At 40.7% G+C, this 19702-nt stretch overlaps 2 protein-coding genes across 3 annotated transcripts; both read left to right on the plus strand.

Moving 5' to 3' along the window:
• The first annotated feature begins 482 nt into the window (after positions 1–482).
• LOC122995516 (transcription factor Sox-19b-like) lies at positions 483–3183 on the plus strand. Its single transcript, XM_044370801.1, has 5 exons — positions 483–894; positions 1562–1697; positions 1817–2056; positions 2182–2491; positions 2830–3183. Exons 1-5 carry the CDS (start codon positions 622–624, stop codon positions 3098–3100), a joined length of 1230 nt encoding a protein of 409 aa, XP_044226736.1. The 5' UTR covers positions 483–621; the 3' UTR covers positions 3101–3183.
• Positions 3184–4776: 1593 nt separating this feature from the next.
• Positions 4777–19591, plus strand: tcerg1b (transcription elongation regulator 1b (CA150)). 2 transcript variants are annotated; one of them, XM_044370811.1, is made up of 21 exons: positions 4777–4878; positions 6524–6755; positions 8942–9094; positions 9411–9699; positions 9791–10033; positions 11229–11288; positions 12582–12782; positions 13256–13362; positions 13733–13821; positions 13932–14092; positions 14366–14447; positions 14569–14704; positions 15085–15174; positions 15308–15426; positions 15678–15828; positions 15984–16148; positions 16385–16567; positions 16963–17142; positions 17326–17409; positions 18029–18129; positions 18790–19591. In XM_044370811.1, exons 1-21 carry the CDS (start codon positions 4832–4834, stop codon positions 18989–18991), a joined length of 3075 nt encoding a protein of 1024 aa, XP_044226746.1. In that variant the 5' UTR covers positions 4777–4831; the 3' UTR covers positions 18992–19591. The 2 variants fall into 2 exon arrangements, with proteins under 2 accessions (XP_044226746.1, XP_044226747.1); XM_044370812.1 differs by lacking the exon at positions 11229–11288.
• The last annotated feature ends 111 nt before the right edge of the window (positions 19592–19702 follow it).

Raw genomic sequence — 19702 nt, forward strand, 5'->3', positions numbered from 1 at the left:
TAATGGGAGAGGAAAGAAGGAAAAACAAAGTTCTGATACACAAATCTGTTTTCAGTTTTTGGACTTTCTCTCTAATCTTTGATTTTTGGTGAAATATTGGATCATTTGAACATTTATTGAAATGAAACCATATGAGAAGTTTAGAGGGAAAAATCATTATTTGGTGGAGCTGTTAACAACTCATAGACATCTGAAATGTGACCCCGACCACACACTGCTTTTTGTAAGACGTCAAAAAACAAAAAGGTTGGAAACCACTGGTTTCATCTTTAACAATGTGTTGTATTTTAAAAGCTTGTTATATTATCCATCGTGTCAAATCTTCATCTGAAAAGTAACGAAAGCTGTCGAATAAATGTAGTGGAGTAGAAAGTACAATATTTCCCTCTGAAATGTAGTAGAGTGGAAGTATAAAGTAGCATCACATGGAAATACTCAAGTTAAGTACAAATACCTCAAAACAGTACTTTAATAAATATACTTAATTTCACAACTGTCCAAGACGTTCTGTTGCTATAACGACTAACGGTTTTTGATCCATCACATTCCAGATGAAACAACACGTAACATTCAAATCTAAGTTAGATCCTACAACCCGACATTACTACGGCGGTCGTAACAATGGACAGAAAGCCCCAAAAAAGACACCGAGAGACCTTTGAAGAAAATTACCCCAACTACAGTCCGCCTGCCAGACAACCAGGCCGGGACCGCGCAGCGACGCCCGCTGCCCGGCCATATCAGGCCGGAGACGGGGGTCACGCTCAACCGCTACACCGGCAAAACACGAACTACGTGGCTCCGTGTGGAGCAAGTTTTGAATTTGGAGACGGAAAGCTTCCACCTATATCGACCTTTTTTGGCAAACCACTTCAGCGAGATGTGTCAGCGAAGGTGAGTGCTGGCCAGAAGGTCACTTAAGGTCGGAAACGGTCACTTAAGACTCCTGTGAGGCGCAGGCGCACTAACCACCACCAACAGCAGTTTATGTGTGTATGTATGTATTTATTTGTTTATGTATTTTGATCCCCATTAGCCACTACCAAGTTAGTAACTATTCTTCCTGGGGTCTACACAAGTAAACATTACATCATAATGCCAAACAATAATGTAATAAAATCCAAGGCGAAATGGAACAAAAAACAAACAAACAATAAATCAACAACAATAAAACTACTAATAATGACAATAACAACAACAAAGTACCCACATCATATCTAAATAGTCAGTAAAAAACATTTGATACAGCTCAAAAATGGTAGTTATACCACTAAAAACAACATATACAGTGACTAAGAATATAATTACTAAGAAATCCCTCCTTAAACCTTGTCCCACATTCTGTAGCAAAACATGTTCTAATTGGAGAGGGGGTTGTGTTCTGTGCCATTTTAAAAACCAGTTTAACTTGTTAAATGTGTAATATCTGATGGCAAATCATTCCATGTTTTCATTCCTCTGGACATAACAGTACGTTGCCTTGCGTTAGTTTTTGAGACAAGAAGAGAAAAACAACCTCTTGATGCATGCCTATGCTTCTGAGCTAACTGTCTCGCTCCAGAGCACCAGGAGACTGGATGTGCCGCAGGTCACTGCAGCTGGAGAACTGCTGACCCTAGATCCAGTCCACCTAACCCCAACCTCACCCAGCCTCGAAGGTCCAGTCATCAGTTTTACCATCCAGCCAACAGAGGAAGGTACAGTACTCCCATAGACAAGGGGTCATTGACACAAATCTGTTATTTTACGCATTTCTATGGGAATCTTTATCTAAATGATGAGTAATGTCTTTGCACACACACATTGTGTCTCTCAGATCTGAAGCAGATGCAGACTGGCCAGGACAAGAATGGACACATTAAACGGCCAATGAATGCCTTTATGGTGTGGGCTTGCATCCACCGAGCAGCCTTGCGCAAAGCCTGCCCCGAAGCCAGCATGACGGACATCAGTATTCAGCTGGGCTGTGAGTGGTCCAGACTGAGTCAGGAACAGAAGAGGCCTTACTATGAAATGGCTGACAAACTGAAAGACATCCACAGACACCAATTCCCTGGTAAGAACCATTACACAGCTAAATGGCAGTGACTTAGAGGATAATGAATATTACTAGAAGTTTAGGATATATTGTCAGTTTGAATCTGGATGGTAAACCTCTGATTTTCACTTAATCTGGCTCAGATTATGAGTTTCGCCCCCATAAGAAAAAAGGCAGAGAGTATTGGACCTCAGGGCAGGGAACAGGACAAGAAACTGGACAGGGAACAGGACAAGAGGCAGGTCAAGAAGCAAGACAGGGGGAAGGACAGGACCCTGGTGTTTCCTTTTTCGTCTCACAGGCCATGCCTCCAGCTCAGTCCAAGTTTCTGGGTGCCGGCATGTACCCATGTCTCGCCATGATGCCCTACACTGTGGGCTGCTATTCCCACCCATCCATTTGCCCATATCATCCAATGGGCCTCTACTCCAGGGTCCAGATCCGCCCTTCACGGTTAGACATCTTTAGTGAAATAGTTTGCCAACAACTGATAGATTACAGCTAAAATTAATTTAAAATTATTTATCATACAGACAAGCAAAGTGTTTTATCTTTTCCTGTAGATTTCTTGTCAGCAGAAGCGAGCAAGGAATGAATTAGTTTTAAGAGACAAGTGTCCTCAGTTTTATTCTACAGCCAGCTTTTTTTTATTTTATTTGTGCACTATCAAGATGGGTCATTATTACAACAAATACTGTGTGATACAAGAAAAGGAGGAATTCACAGCTCAGTGACAATTTGACACATTTAATGGACCCTTTTCTAATTTACTTGTTGTGTGCTTCTATTAGGTTTTTCCACAGATGCCAACATGCCTGCAGCTCTATAGAGGGAGTGATGAATTACCAAAACCTTCAGAGGGGAGAGACCACTCTGGCCGCCCTCACCAGGGAATTCATGCAGCGTCAGCCAGCTGACCGTCGTCATGAAGTCCTCATTAGCTCTACTACGACATTAGAGAGCCTTGAACAGCCTGATACTGGCGCCAAGCAGCAGCTTTCAGCCAACAACAGAGTGGAGTGTAAATGTGAGGATGACATTGACGTCGTTGGACTGCTCTAGGAGACTTTCAGACACAATGCAGTACTGACAGCAATATTTAGGTCAAATTTATGGTCAAAGAAATAAAATGCTCTGTGACTGTTGGTCTGCTGCTGTTGTGTAATATGTTACAATGTAAAATGAAATGTTGTGTCTTTGTTTGGATTTAATAATTGGTAGTGTTTACAAACTAGCAAACATTAGCATGAGGTGTTTAGATGTAATCTGAAAAAGTGGGTTTTCAGCCTTTATCAGAGGATGGGTGGTGACCTGCTGTCCTGACTTCAGTTGGTAGCTGGTGACTAAAATGGTGCATTATAACTAAATGCTGCTTCTTCGTTTAGCTTGAAGGGCCCTTTCTTGACCTTAGAATTAGTAATTTGACGAAATAATCTTAACACACACCAACAGCTAGTATGTGGACCTTGTGTAAGATTATTTTGTCAAGCTTCTCTTTGTTCAGTTTTGACTAACAGGTAACACTATCAGTCAGACTATATTCTATGGCACACTGTTTGTCCTATTTGGGCATCATTTATTATCACTCTGTTTTTAAGATTATAGCATGAATACTTTTTAAAACTTTTTTTTAAATGGTTTTGACTTTTAGACAAGCAAAACTTCTGAGAATATGACTTCCAACAGTATTTCCTATGCTTGGTTATTACTACTTTTAAACAGTGGTGGAATGTAACTTAGTACATTTAGTCAAGTACTTTACTTAAGTACAAATTTAATTTTTATTCCACTACATTTATTTGCCATTTATAGTGACTAGTTACTTCTCAGATTAAAATTTAACATAAAATAATATATTTTAATATTCTATCTCTTGTATAAATTGTCTGCTCTTTTCTTTAAAAAAAGAGTTATGCACTTTGAGATGCATTGGCGTGTGAAAAGCGCTATATAAAAGTGTATTAATATTATTATCATTATAAAACATGTGTTACACTTATATAATATGATGCAGTACTATTGCTATCAATCTACCAAAAGTGTCTAAAATTGTCTCCACGGTGATGAACTACAGCATTAAAATGCTCTTACATGTATTTTTTTAGTGATGAAAACAAACAATATAATATACTGTAATGATATAACTCTAAAAGAAGCCAGTCTACATAATGAGCACTTTTACTTTTGGTACTTTAAGTACATTTTGCTGATAATTCCTCTATACTTTAATGTAACATTTTGGATTTAGGACATTTACTTATGCAGTATTTTTAGTCCACAGTATTTCTACTACTGAATATTTCATCCACCGCTACTTTTAAGTGGAGGGCTTCAGTTCTTTTCCCACCACTGCACACAAAATACCACCAGAATACATAATACTTACTTGTAAAGCACTTTGTAATAGCTTGTTTTGATAAGTGCAATATAATAAACGTATTATTATTATTATTATTACTATTAGTATGACTATTAGTATGACTATTTATTATTACCACCAGCACAGTAAACACAGAGCTAAGTGATAATAGCTAATGCAGTATACAGAAAGTAGTAGTGTTTTCAGTCCACCCTACCAGCAACACTCCGCACTTTGAACAAAGACATCATAATAAATTGGATCCGAGCGGACCAATGAACGCTTAGCCAAACCATTCATGGGAAACAGATCATCCAATCAGAACTCACATAACTTGGTTTGCACTATGATTGACACCACCGTTCAGCGAATAGGAAAAATAAAAAAAACACTTAGGGGCGTTTCCAGGAAGACAGTTGTTACATTTTCCTGTAATGGCGGACCAGGCAGAGAGCGAGGCTATCGGGTTCAGCGACAACAGGTCAGAAAATAGCAAATATAGCGTCAAAATGAACATCAGCAGCATGTGTGTTATTAAGCATAAGCCGCATGTTTGTATGCAGTTGGTCGGAGTTGTTTTTTTATCGATAGGTTTTGATAAACAGTGGCATTACTTGTGAATGAAGCCGTGCTAGCTAGCTAGCTTGTAGCTAACTAGCCTGTGTTGCCAAGCGGCTCGCGTCTGCCGTCCGCTCGTGGCACGCGGTAAACACAGGCAGCCAGGTCAAACACAGACAGGTGTTTTTTCCGTTTTACCAGATTGTTTCTCCTCAGACTCACTTCCTGTGTTAAGTGTGAAGTCTGTGCACAAATGTTAATGCAGAATAGCTTGCTGGCTAATCTAAGCTACGCTACATTCATTAGTAAGCACATAATGCAATATGACTTCGTCCATTCAGTGTCTTTCACGGATGAACTATTCAGTTTGTTTTGGATCAAAGCGTGTACCTTTACAAAGTCAACAAGATATCACCTTGATTATTTCAAGGCTTAAACATGTATGAATACCAAACACCTTAAAGATCCTCTCCAGACACGTTTTAAGATGTATATAAATATGATCTACTTTGAATCATTTGTGTGTAATATGGTTTTTCCGCAGAAAAAGTTTGATTATCTCGTTTAAATTCTTAAAAAGGCCCATTAAAAAATTCAGATGCTATGAATATGTAAATGTTTTTCATTTTAAAAAGTTGAACTGCTGAACACAAGATGTCTCCTACTTTACTGTAAAGTCCATTCTCAGTGTTTGTGCGCTGGAGGCTTCCAAGTTTCCACATCACACTTGTATGAGTTGCATACTAGACCACGATTGACTCCAAACTGCTTGTGATTTCACAAATCCTGCTCATAGGTTCACGCCTTAAAGTCTGATTTTCCAGTGAGTACAGAGAAGCTTTCCACTTTGAGCAGATGAATGAAAAAACAGCCTTCTAGTGTCAAACTCTGCACATACATCATTCTGCACAGTGAAGCTTAAACATCCAACTGTAGGAACAAGAAGAAAAACATATTTATGTGTGCAGGGGGACTTTAAAGATAACAGCTAAAGGCTCTGTAGCAAAAACAATCCACTTCAGTGTGATTGCGTTTTCAGGACCATATTTCTGCATCTCATGTATGTACATTAATCAGGAGAACAATATTATTATAAAAACTATAAATGCTTTATGGTGAGACTTTTCAGACACCTGCAGAAAGTTTTCTATAACAATTAGCTAACTTACCAGCAGTAAATTAGCTTCCTCCAGAGTGAACCTATAACATTATAACATATACTCTCTGTAGTGTTAAGGAAGCACCAAATTATATTATTTTGCATGACTTGCAGAATGTATGCAGTATGTTATTTATATTTTATCATTGTGGGACATTTGTTTCATATTGTAAAGCACAATTTTGGTGCCCAGATTAACGCTTTAAAGCAATTACAAAGACAGATTTTTCCCAAAATGATTCCTAAATTACTTGAGAATGACAGCTGAAAGAGACAGTGTGACTTCACATATCATTCACCATCAACTTGACAGTTTGAAATTTGCCACCCCTAAATAGATATTGTGATATGCATCTATTTCAGAAGAAATAGAAATCCTTTAATAATTTTGATATAAATGGTTTACTAGAATGGCGCAGCAGGCGGTACGGTTCCGCGGCCCTGCGCCTGCACCTGCGCCTGCCCAGACCCCAGTGTTACGCGGCCCACCACCACTCCTTAGGCCACCGCCACCTCCTTTTGGGATGATGAGAGGACCTCCGCCGCGACCCCCCTTTGCACGTCCACCGTTTGACCCCAGCATGCCACCCATCCCGCCACCAGGAGGAATGCCACCACCTATTGGACCTCCCCACCTTCAGGTAACTGTTTCTATCCTCAAGTGAAATGCATGTTTTACTGTATCACAGTGTTTTTCCTCATAAAAGTGTAGAGTTAAATTATTTTAACTTGAGCCTCTGAGCATTTGTTCAAAAGAGACACTGCACTAACCATATCTTTACTCAAAGCCTGGGGCCGTATCGTTTAGAGAATACTCTCTGAGCTCCTAACTTAGCCTAAACATCTCTAGCAAAGAGTCCTCGCTTAGGAGTGCTTTAGTAAAATTCTCAGAGCAACTCTTAGCAAGGAAGGGACAAACTTTTACCTTAGTGAGGAGGTGTGGTTGACCTTGTTGCTAGGTATGACTCATTCTTTTAAAAGGTGTGATTGTTTGATCAAAAATAAAAACAAAATGCACTCTTAATGATAATGGGCATATAATGGAGGGTGAGATCGATAGGCCTAATCATAGAATGTAGTCTCTATTAAGACTCGGTGTAATTATACTTTTTTATGTAATGAACATCTCTGTTGAATAAATTGTGAGCCACATTCTTTAAAAGTAGCCTATGAAATGTTTGAAAACACAGACCTATTTGTGCAGCAGCCTGTTCACATACTGATAGTTGTTATATTTATTTGCTGTCTGTATAAGTAGCATGTAAATCTTTTTTTTTTCCAGCTGCCAGCAAATTCCAAATTTTTTCTGGTTTCCAAATATCTTAGTGTTGCGATCACTTTCATTTCTGGCGTTAGAGTTATTTTATTGGGTGGGAGATGTGAGCACATCTGTAATGAGATCAACCACAAACATTATCCCTGCACAATCTAATCTGTAGCATTTCATTAACTCACTGTCACTCAGCATTTGGAGAATATTTCTCTTACTTCTTTGTTTTTCCACCATTTTCTCCTCTGCTTAAGAAACTCTTAAGCCTCTTAAAAGTCCTCCTCCCTATTCTTAACAGTTTAGAAGCTCTCCTAAGGGCTAAGATGCTTTGTGAATAACTTTAATCTTTACCAGGATCTAGTCTTAACTGTAAGGGGAAATTCTTAGAAAACATCAATCGGAGCAATTCTTTGTACCAGGAAGCTTTATGAATACGGCCCCAGAAAACTCTTGTTGTCCATTAGTGACTGTTAAAGTGTTCTGAGATAACACTGTGCAAAAGCTGTTCATAAAATTTATTGTATCTCAATATATATTGATGATGCATTATAAAATTACATAAAGCGCAGTAGGGCATTTTATTCATATAGCACACTCCTATTCAGAGCCAGCGCTACACCACTATGTAGCGTGGAGAGACAAGAGAATATAGTATAATGTAACCACATACCAGGCGCTCAGATTTCACTGATTAGTACACTTTCATCTATTCAGTCCAACGCAGCAACCTTCGTGCATGTGTGGATGAGTGGACGAGCAAGAGAGAGATAGGGTGGGTATGGACAGGACTGATGGGTGAAAAAATAACCTTTTATCTAAATCAGTGGTCTATAAGTTAAGTGTAAGGAACTATTGCAGACTGAAGTCTCTGCTATCATTGACTACCAGAGTGACAGCTGTCTCATATGAATGCATCCAACTCCAATCGGCATTGAGAGGACTTGCAACATACACACGTTTCCTTTTTTAAAAGGGGGTACCAGAGATAGTGTTGAAGTGAAATCATTACCTTTTTACTCAGTGCTTTCTCACAGTCATTGTATGGTCAGAGGAATGATGTCAGACCCCTGACTGATAATTGCATCGGTGATGACTTTTTTCCAGTGTGGGTAATCTTGATGTCATGGGTTTTTCTTGTACTCTTCAAGTCAAGTCTTCTGGTTAAGGATATTAGGTAAATACCTCATATGTGTGAATAAGACATCTGGCAGGCAGAGTCTGCAAAGAAAGCTTGAGTCCTCTCTGGCTCGAATAACAACAGTATTATCTCTTTTGAACAAGACATAAAACAGAATCAAAGAGGGATATTACTAACACTGTTTTATAATATATGTAGCTACCACTATTTTCTTACTATGGTTGGAAAATATAATTGATTCTCGAGGTGCAGTTTGATTCTTGAATGATACGATATCGATGCACTAACCTCCTAATTTGAATTCAGAGGGTCACATTTTGTTGGTGTTTGAAGGACTCTTGGAGGCTTATTTAGATTCCCAGACCTTCTCCTTACAGTCTGAAAATTCAATGCTTGGCCTTTTTCTTTTCTTTTTGCAGAGACCCCCGTTTCTTCCCCCTCCCATGGGGAACCTGCCGCCCCCTCCGGGGATGCTGTTTCCTCCTGGGATGCCCCCCGTCCCTGCATCTGGAAACCCTGCACTAAACCCTGCAGAGGAGATCTGGGTAGAGAACAAGACGCCAGAAGGAAAGGTAAGCTGGAAGTACTACAGCATTTTCTAGACAGTGAAAGTGGTGGGATTTCAAGTATAAGAATGAAATGTTGTGCTCATCTAATGGCCCTAATCACTTGATTACACATGATAATCTGTGAAACTTGAAATTTAAACTGCTACACTCAACTTAAAGAAGCTACTGATTGATTGTGATTATCACAATTTACAGTATTTAAAGAGATTACAGTGGTACATGATGAGCTTACATTTTTTTGGCTCGTATTCTATCCCAGTTACTGTTTGTCCTCAAACAGTTGTTACAAGTATCATCTTCCTTGTCATCCCTACCGCAGGCATATTACTACAACGCCAGGACCAGAGAGTCATCGTGGAGTAAACCAGATGGTGTGAAGATCATCCAGCAGTCTGAACTCAACCCCCTACTTGTAGCTGGGGCCGGGGCTGCAGTGCCGGGTACAAGTGTGGGGGTGACTGCAGCTGCCAGCTCAAGCAGTGTCAACACTACAGCCAGCACGGCAGCAGCAGTCTCCCCTACTCAGGCCCTGTCCACAACCCCCTCCCGCACACTCACCTCCAGTCCAGACTCCACTAGCGCCCCCTCCCCCTCTGTGACCATTGCAGGTTAGTACACAGTCTTATATCAAGCGTACACACACTCAGAGGGAGCTGAATACAAATGCCTCTTTTTTTTTGTCTTTTTGTCCCCCAACAGCCACTGTTGTAGCAGACCTTACTCCTGTTGCCCCAGTGACCTCAACTGTTGCTGTGTCTCCAGTCACTGTGGTGACTGTTTCCACGGTGCCATCACCTGTTACAGCAGTGCAGACCATGCCACTGCTGCCTGCAGCCCTGCCTCACAGTGTTGCCCAGCCCACCGCAGCCATACCTGCCTTCCCCCCTGTCATGGTGCCACCTTTCAGGGTGCCTCTGCCGGGCATGCACATCCCTCTACCAGGTAAGAATCTTAAAATACTATCACTATGTCACTAAGCAGTTGTAGTTTATAATACATGTATATACAGAATGAAAGAAGACCTCTAAATGATGGTGGATTTACTGCCCATTTATCTGTTAGAGCCTATTAACAAGCAGATTTTGGCTGATTTTTACATTCCTACCCTGGTAAATGGGGAATATTCACCTCTACAGATATTATATCTACAATAAACTGGTAATTTGCTTTTAGTCTGACATATAAGAAGTTTAGTGTTGCCAGTTAAGATTGATGATACACTCTAATGGGCTTCTTAACCGTATAAAACATTTAGCTTACAATATCTGTAGAGGCTCTGACTCAGTGTTATGACGACATTTCATAACAACAGCAAAGTGAAGGTAGCCAGCGGACTCCACTTCTAGCTGTTAACAAAACACCACAGGAGGGCAGGATTATTTTGAAGCAATATTGACACTCGCTCACAAGTTATACATGCAAAGGTCACAGGTGTCTGTCAAAGATCTCCTGGTCACAGATAAACCTATTATTGCTCTGTCAGTACTGATTTTTTTAGGCAACATGTTGATCACCAACAAGTCTTGAGTGCAGTGGCTTGAATTGAAATGTAGGCTAATGCAAATGTTGTTTGCTTTCAAGGTCTTTTCTGTTGCTTCTCTCTTCTGTTATGTGTCTTCTTTGGTTCCTTCTTTTTTCTCTCTGTCCCTCTTTTTACTTATCAGAAACGCTCATTAAGGAACTTCAATTTTCTAAGTTTATTGCGTTCTTTATGGACAATGTATCTGGTAAAATCAGGATTACAATCAGACAGGGTTTTGTCTAGATTAGGGGTTGATGGTTATGTAATTTACAAATGTCAGATTGAGAGCTTCCTGATTCAACATTCACTCTTCATTCAGATGTGCTTGTTTTTATTTTTATTTCGTAATTGTTCATTTAGACATAATTGCCTCCAATTAAATCTTTAGATTTTAAACCTAATATACACTGTGCTCATTCCTAACATCTCTAAATACCTAACAGGCACATCAACATGAACAGAGTGACTGTTGTAGCTCTTGATGCACAATCCCAAATTTGGGCGCTTGTTTGTCTGAGTGGGACCACACACACAAACTCTTTACACACCATGGTAGCTGATGTCCAGTGTCCTGCTGTGTTCAACCAGATGCTTGCTTGTCCGTTGTTCTTGCAGGTGTAGCAATGATGCAGATAGTAGGTGCACCCTGTGTAAAGGCAGGCCCCAGCGCCAACGGTAAACACCCAGCCGCTCGCCTCTCAGCCCTACAGTAGATGGCATGGTAGTGAATGATGTCTATATGACATGAGTCATATGGTGTATATATGGGAACCCTCAAACAGTGGTGGCATGGTGGTGAATGCTGTGAACATGATCCATCCGGTGTACATTGGTGAAATTTCCTCCATTCTGACAGACAGAAACAGAATATATGCATCTTTAATGTTGAATACTTACAGATAGGGAACAAAATCAGCACTAGCCAAATGCCAGTAAAATATGCAAGTGGCTGCTAGATTTGCTTCATTTACCAGCCAAAAAAACCCCAATGGTAATCCATTGACTGGCCAGTAAAATTTGAACATTTACTAGCCAATTGGCCAGGGGACAAAAAAGTTAATTTTGCACCCTGCTTATAGACTTAACATGTTCAATTTATTGTATTTACTTGAATTATAAGAGCTACACCACATGCAACATTTTATCACCAGCATATTTTTAAGATGCTTTAACTGTAAATTGTTAAAATCGATTTAAAAACAGACAAAAAAAGAAACATTCCCTGATTCATACTGAACAGTATTTATCTTTCACTAAATTATGAATGCACTCTGTTTGCGCGTTGTCCTCAGGACTGGTAGGTAGGTACAGTGTAAGACTTAATTGATTGCTCTGGTTACTGTGACTAGTAAATGAGGAGACACTTGTTGCAGCAAGCAAAATGTTAGATTGTGCCAAATCATTATTGATCATCATGATCAGTCATTTTGATGTGTGTGTGTGGTTGGTGACCGTAAACAGACAGAAGAAGTCTTTGTTAGGACAGTCTGGGAATCCCAGTATAGCTCGCTAAGTAGTGATTGCTTAGTAGTGTTTGGTAGTGTAACAGTTAGGGCTAGATGTTGTGGTCATGTTGTCGTCTACTTTTGTGGCATGGTTGTGTGTGTGGTCACTGCTTTGTTTGTTTGTGTATGTGGCCTGTGTTTGTTGTCAATCAGTTATGTTTGTTCAAGACATCTTTAGACTCGAGCAGTTTTCAAATATTTTATAATAACTAATGTGGATGACCGGACACTTAAAGGGATAGCTTTGTTTAAGTTGCAGTGAATCAGTCTTATTCTACCTGTGAAGCTCTCTGTCCTACCTCTGGTTTTGCTAATATAAGTTTTTGGGAAATAACATCACAAATGGATGTATAAACTAATGCCTTTTCTAGACTGTAGTCCACTGCAACTACTATCAGTGGCTCTGACAGAAAAATAACTCAGCCGATCATGGTGTGTCTCTTTCCTCCCTGACTCATGGCAGGTATGCTTCCTGGTATGGGTCCGCCTTTAGTTTCCATGATGCACCCACAGCTGGCGCTCTCGGCAGCTCCCGCCTCCATGGCCGGATCATTACATCTCCCTGAGTGGTCAGAGTACAAAACAGCTGATGGGAAAACATACTACTACAATAACCGAACACTGGAATCCACCTGGGAGAAACCACAGGCCCTGGTGGAGAAAGGTATGCACAGCTGACCAGTATACACACACACACATATGCGTACACACACACACACACAGAAGATTTTGAAACACTCAGAAGCTTTCAAAACTGTCATCATGACTGGTATGAGTGCTAAGCTAAAAGCTGAATCACTAATATCATAAGCTTCACCCTGTTTCACTTTCCGCTCACCAACAACACTCTTATTTGTCAGATGAGATGCGCAGCCAAACACACAAGAACCCCGATCCCACATTAGGTGTCCTAAAATTTACCAGTGTCACCTGCAGGTATGACACCTGATAAATAATAGGTTTAAGCTAGTGTTTGTAAAGAATTTATGGGAATGGAATAATTGGTGGAATAGTTGACATGCTGTATTTGTTGAGCCACCACCACATCACGTTTAGTTTGCTCACTCTATGTTTGTGTGTGTGTGTGTGTGTGTGTGTGTGTGTGTGTGTGTGTGTTTTCATCCTCCCTGTGTCCAGAAAAAGAAGCAGAAAAGGCCAAGGAGCGTCTGGCGCAGGAAGAAGCCGAGGCAATGGAGATGGAGGATGAAGAGAACAAAACAGAAAACACTAATAATGACAAGGAGGTACATGAAGAATAAAATGACCTGTTCGAACAAAAGAAAAAACTTCAATATCAGACATGCACTCTCAAATTTCGAAATTCAAAATTGCTTTGCTGACACGAATACTGACAATACTGACATGTGCAGTATTGCTAAAACATGCAAAAAATGTATTATAATAATTCAGAATGTAAGAAAAGACAACAAATAGTTTGCTTATTACTACATTATATACACTTTACAGCCTACATTATGCTACTACATCACTATAGTACATATATGATAATACATAATACAAACATATTGCAAAAATAATTAGGATAATACATATGATAGGATATAGTTTAACAGTTGAATGTAAAGGTGATAAACATATTCTTTCTCTTTCAAGGAGCCTAAAGAAGAAGAGATGACAGAGGAGGAGAAAGCAGCTCAGAAAGCCAGACCTATAGCCACCAACCCCATCCCTGGCACGCCGTGGTACGCAAACTACATCACAGCCTACATTATCTCTCCTCTCCACCGAATTACAGTTAATCTAACTCATTTTTTTTCTCTTCTAATCTCTGTGCATCCTGTGTGTCAATCAGGTGCGTGGTGTGGACCGGTGATGATCGCGTGTTCTTCTATAACCCGACAACACGGCTGTCCATGTGGGACCGGCCTGAGGAGCTGGTCGGTCGAGCTGATGTTGACAAGCACATTCAAGAGCCACCGCACAAGAGAGGCCTGGAGGACAGCAAGAAGACAGGTGCGGACAAACACACATACTCAGATGCGGTCGGTGATTATAACAGAACACAGTAGTTTTGATATAATGAGATTTAAGGTAATTGTTTGCTTGGTATCTTTGATTATTTACAGAGCACAGCATTTTAATGTTTTGTGTAGCAGGGGGGGACAGTTTATGATCCGGATGGAAACAAAAATCAAACAACAAAATAAAGATGGCTGCTATCACTCGTAAAGGCCGTACACTGCCATGTGTCTAGTATTTATTTTGTGTCTATTTGTTTTTACGCAGGTGTCAATAAGGAAGAGCCAGAATTAGCCATTGCTACTGAAGAGAATCAGGATGAGGAGCCAACCAAAGCCAAAAAAAGGAAGTAAGTAATGTTTGTCTCCCCTTAATTAATGTTATTGTACAGCAAATTCTTTAAGAAGCTACCTTATCTGTCCATTCGCATTCATCTTTCTCTCATGACCTTTGTGGTTTCACCCTCACAGGAAGGAGGATGTGAAGGAGGCCGACTCAGAGAAGGAAGCAGCAATGGAGGCAGAGCTCAGAGCTGCCAGAGAAAGAGCTATAGTGCCGCTAGAGGCCCGTATGACACAGTTCAGAGAAATGCTGTTGGAGAGAGGGGTAAGAAAAAGTTGCTGAAGTTACATATTTTAACGCAGTTTGTCAATCTTCGGTTTAGGACACATCGTCACAGGACTGGGCTTTCAGGCACTTAGGCAGGACTAAGATTGACAGGAAAAACCCTGCATTCATTTATTTTCTGTTTAGGTTTTTATGTACCTTGTTACTTATTACTTGCCTTGTTACTGATATCTTCATCTTATCTTATCTTACCTCATTACTACATTGACAAGGACTATGTGAAATTTTCACATAATGTTCGGAGGTTTTTGTTTTGTTTATTTTACCGAACGCAGACTAAAATGTTACATCTTTTTATGAGATGCAGGGTAATTGCTCAGCTGTCTGTCTGATGCCAGTGTTGTCTTTCTTACATTTAGGTGTCTGCATTCTCGACTTGGGACAAAGAGCTTCATAAGATTGTGTTTGACCCTCGGTACCTTCTGCTCAACCCTAAAGAGAGGAAACAGGTTCAGTTTATCTTCATTTTTCCTTCATCTTCCTTAACATTGCTCATCCTCATGTTTTCACAGTGTTGTACCATGTTCTGGCCATTCTATTAGAAATTATTCAGTTATAATTTTGCTCTTACGTCTACTTCAGGTGTTTGATCAGTATGTGAAGACGCGAGCGGAGGAGGAGAGGAAGGAGAAGAAGAACAAGCTGATGCAGGCCAAAGATGAGTTCAGGAGGATGATGGAGGAGGCGAAACTCACACCCAGGTGAAGGGACATATTTCTGAATTTTGCTGTGTTCATATTACAAATATTACATCATTGCTGTTTCCTCCTAGTGGAGAGCGACGTTGTGGAGAGCACAAGTGGAAAACTATGTTAATTATGTGTTACTATTAAAAATAAGTTATTGGTGTAATTTTGTTCTCGGTTGTGCTGAAGACACCATTGATGTCTCTTAACTGTTCTCTTTACTTTGCAAAATGTTCAAACTGCAGTTTTTTTTTTCATTATGACAGGACAACATTTAGTGAGTTTGCAGTGAAGCACGGCCGAGACCCCCGATTTAAGACCATAGAGAAGATGAAGGACAGGGAGGCTATCTTCATCGAATTCATCACCGCTATGAGGAAGAGAGAGAAAGAAGACTCCAAGTCCAGAGGAGAGAAGGTATCATTCATTCAACCACTATCAATGTGCATCTCGATCCGAGATCTCTGCTGGCCATTATCACTTGTCTGCATGTTTGCTGTTCTGCAGCTGACAGCTTCTTGTTAGATTTCAAATTCATTTTGATGTGTGTGTGTGTGTGTGTTTGCGCGCAGGTGAAGCAAGACTTCTATGATCTCCTAAGTGAGCAGCACATAGAGGGAGGCCAGCGGTGGAGCAAGGTCAAGGAGAGGCTGGAGACAGACCCTCGATATAAAGCTGTGGAGAGCTCGGCACTCAGAGAAGAGCTCTTCAAACAGTACATGGAAAAACAGGCCAAGGTAGGAGCTGCTTTGTGAGTGTGTACTTGAAAGATTGAAAGAATGACTTGAATCAGGTGTGAGAGCAGCTGTTTCTAGTAACTTGATCTCTTTATTTCTGTTAGTTTGTGAGAAGCATTGTAACTTTGTCATCGAGCTAACCCTGATTTGCAGCTCGGATTTTGAGCTTAGTCCTCAGTGTCCCCATCACATGACAAACAAAACTGACACAGACTATGGTGTGTCATCCCCCGCAGAGCGTGGACATAGAGAAGGAGCGAGAGTTGGAGCGGCAGGCTCGTATCGAGGCCAGTCTCAGAGAGAGGGAGCGGGAGGTGCAGAAGGCCCGATCAGAACAGACCAAAGAGATCGACCGGGAACGGGAGCAGCACAAAAGGGAAGAGGCCATCCAGCATTTCAAAGCTCTCATGTCTGATATGGTGAGATGCTCTGCAGTTTGTTGGTGTCCCCATGAAGCTTTCTGTAATGTGACAAAAAGAAATGCATCATATTTTGATTTTAATTAAGTCCTAATCAATTTGCCTCTTTACCAATTTCACATAGAGATTTGATTAAAAAATTTGGGAAAATAACAAGTGATTCCAGCCAGTTAGGATGAGTCCTAGCAGAAACAAATCAGATTTTACAGCCAGGATTTCGACTGCTGGCATGATCGATCATACAGGATGTTTAGAAGCACTTTTTAAACATTTGATGAATTTAAGTATGTTGGCAGGTGCATGAGACTTACTAGTGGCACTATATTTGTGTTATTATAGTTTGACTTTGTTCCAGAAACTTTGAATAAAGCGTGTTTTGTTCATTGAACTCTTAGGTACGTTCTTCAGATGCAACGTGGTCAGACACACGCCGTAACCTGCGGAAGGACCATCGCTGGGAGTCAGCGTCGCTCCTGGAGAGAGAAGAGAAGGAGAAGCTGTTTAACGAACACGTTGAAGCACTGGCCAAGAAGAAGAAGGAACATTTCAGGCAGCTGCTGGACGAAACCAGCATGGTGAGAAGTGCATGCACAAAAAAACAGTGTCAACAACTGGAAAAAGTAATCATTAATCTCCCAAAAAGCATTTAATGTGGTGGCGAGAGTGAGAATGACGCATCAAATATTCATGTGCTCCATCAATTATTCAAAACAACTCTTTTCCAGGCTTTTACAGATTTTTTTTGTTTTGTGTTGTAGATCACTCTGACGACTACGTGGAAGGAGGTGAAGAAGGTCATCAAAGAGGACCCTCGCTGTATTAAGTTCTCCTCCAGTGACAGAGTAAGGATTTTAATGGGTTATTAAATATTACAGTCACTTCCTAACAGTAATTCACAGGAGTTTTGTGACTAGTGAGTTCAGGACATATTGTAGTTACATTGCAAGAAAAAAAAACAAAGCACCAGCAAAGAAATCTATGAAGACCAAAGCTAGCAGCTCCTTGCTATAAGTCTGTTTTTTCTCTGTGAATACAGGGTAGTTAGAATGACAGTAGTCCTCAACTTTTCCTTGCCGTTAAACTTTTTTCCAGCTCAATACTGTTAATGTTCTCTTTCAACTGGTCAGTTTAAGCATGGATGACCTTTAACAACATCTGTACGTTGTTCCACACCAACAGCATAGATGAAGCAAGGAGATTAATCTGTTGTTCCAAAGAAATGTCTTCAGTCAGCCCAAAGAGGATTTGACTGAACTCATCAGTCTTATAGTCAAAATCAGCTGGTCTTTTCCATAAAATCCAAACTCCAATTCTGAATTGATCAACAGGGTGTTTGATGTTTCCTCTTTCCTGTCTTAAAGGTATTATTGTGTGAGTTTAATTACGTTACAGTTTCATGTGAAATGCACATCCATTTTATCTGAGTTTTGCAGTCTGATTTGTTTAATCTGTGTTTTGTAGAAGAGACAACGGGAGTTTGAAGACTACATCAAAGACAAGTACATCACAGCCAAAGCTGACTTCAGAACCCTGCTAAAGGAGACAAAGTTCATCACATACAGGTCTGTACTCTCACTCACACATAGTTGGAGTACAATCAGAACAAGTGTCATTAACATCAATTACATATATTAGAAATTGTATTTGTTGCAAATACAATCTTTATACATAACCTGATACAATAGCAGCCCAGAAATATTAGAGATTCTACGTGTTTTGTGACATAAGTATCAGAGCAGCTCCACTTGTTATGGTCCATTATTTTCCCACTACCTTAGATGCAGTTTGAGTTAATTATTCACTATATATACTATATAGAGGACAGAGATTCAAGAGTCGTAGTACAAATGAGCAGGCACAAGTGCAATGAGAGAGAGTGCTAGACAGAAGTTTTTGGGGTTTTTTTGCTTAAGTAGCATTTGAGTTGAGATAAGCTGCAAACATTGTAGATGACTGGATGAGATGGTGATAAAATCATTTGACACACATCTTGTTATCCTGTCTCAGATGTATTTAAACCTCTAACCAGTCAAAATATGAATCAAAGTAACTTTGTGGCAAATTAAGGCCACATTAGATAATAGAAAATACTATCTAATGAAGAGACATGAACCAAAATCTGAACAGCAGCTGTTGTATTTAAATCTCAGTATGCCTATTACACAGTATCATCCTGCCTCATCCTGCCTTCTGTCTGTCTGATATGCTCCCCTCCCTCCCAGATCAAGAAAGCTGATCCAGGAGTCAGAGCAGCACCTGAAAGATGTGGAGAAGATCCTTCAGAATGACAAGCGCTACCTTGTCCTGGAGTGTGTCCCCGAGGAGCGCAGGAAACTCATCATGTTCTATATCGAAGACCTAGACCGCCGTGGCCCGCCGCCTCCCCCCACGGCCTCCGAGCCAACCAGACGCTCTACTAAGTGACCAACCAAATCACCTTCTCAGCCGGTGCCCTACTCCTCCTTGCCCTCCTTTGGCCAGAGCATGACCTCCCCCCAAACACCCCCCTGAACCCCATCCTCCAGGCCCACGGCTGGCCTCGCAGTGTTATCGCTGGGGGTTATGTTGCTTAGAGATGTACCATAGAGATGAACGGTTAAGGTCTCTGTGTTATGTCGCCTCTTAGCCCTGAATTAGCCCAGCATTTAAGGCAAGAGCAGTGAACAGAGGTTACCTGATCTCAAGGTGACCCTTGACCCCTCGCCTCTGACTGACCACGTTGGAGGGAGAGGGGCGGTGACATGGCTGCTGCCCGAGCAGTCACAGAGGTGTAAGATAGATGATGTAAATCAAGTTGAGTATGTGTGTGTGAATGTGTGTGTGCGTGTGTCTGTATGTGTGTGGTGCGTGCATGAGCGAGTGTGAGTGCATGAGTCTGAGGCATCCTTAAGCCTTACTGCTCCACTGTGCCAGTCATTGTTTCAGCGGCTCAGTGTGAATGTTAGTTTATGCTCAGTGGTTTACTCCGATGTTGCAGCAGTTTCTCTGTTGAATTAAATAAAGGCAACTTCCACTGTTTTTCAATATGTCGTCCTGTGTTTTCCTTTTCTAAATGAACATCTCACATCACACACACTTAACACTATTCTGCAAATATCGCTACGGGAAGTTATGATCCAGTGTGGAGAAAACAAC

This window comes from Thunnus albacares, chromosome 13 (assembly GCF_914725855.1).
Source record: "Thunnus albacares chromosome 13, fThuAlb1.1, whole genome shotgun sequence".
Taxonomy (NCBI): domain Eukaryota; kingdom Metazoa; phylum Chordata; class Actinopteri; order Scombriformes; family Scombridae; genus Thunnus; species Thunnus albacares.

What these genes read in the sequence shown, in the direction of transcription:
- LOC122995516 (XM_044370801.1), top strand. Translation starts at nt 622, where the DNA reads ATGGACAGAAAGCCCCAAAAAAGACACCGAGAGACCTTTGAAGAAAAT. An exon ending in CATCCAGCCAACAGAGGAAG is followed by an intron (nt 1,698 to 1,816) that starts GTACAGTACTCC and finishes TGTGTCTCTCAG; the next exon opens with ATCTGAAGCAGATGCAGACT. An exon ending in CCACAGACACCAATTCCCTG is followed by an intron (nt 2,057 to 2,181) that starts GTAAGAACCATT and finishes AATCTGGCTCAG; the next exon opens with ATTATGAGTTTCGCCCCCAT.
- tcerg1b (XM_044370811.1), top strand. Translation starts at nt 4,832, where the DNA reads ATGGCGGACCAGGCAGAGAGCGAGGCTATCGGGTTCAGCGACAACAG. An exon ending in GGCAGGCCCCAGCGCCAACG is followed by an intron (nt 11,289 to 12,581) that starts GTAAACACCCAG and finishes GACTCATGGCAG; the next exon opens with GTATGCTTCCTGGTATGGGT. An exon ending in CCAAGTCCAGAGGAGAGAAG is followed by an intron (nt 15,829 to 15,983) that starts GTATCATTCATT and finishes GTTTGCGCGCAG; the next exon opens with GTGAAGCAAGACTTCTATGA.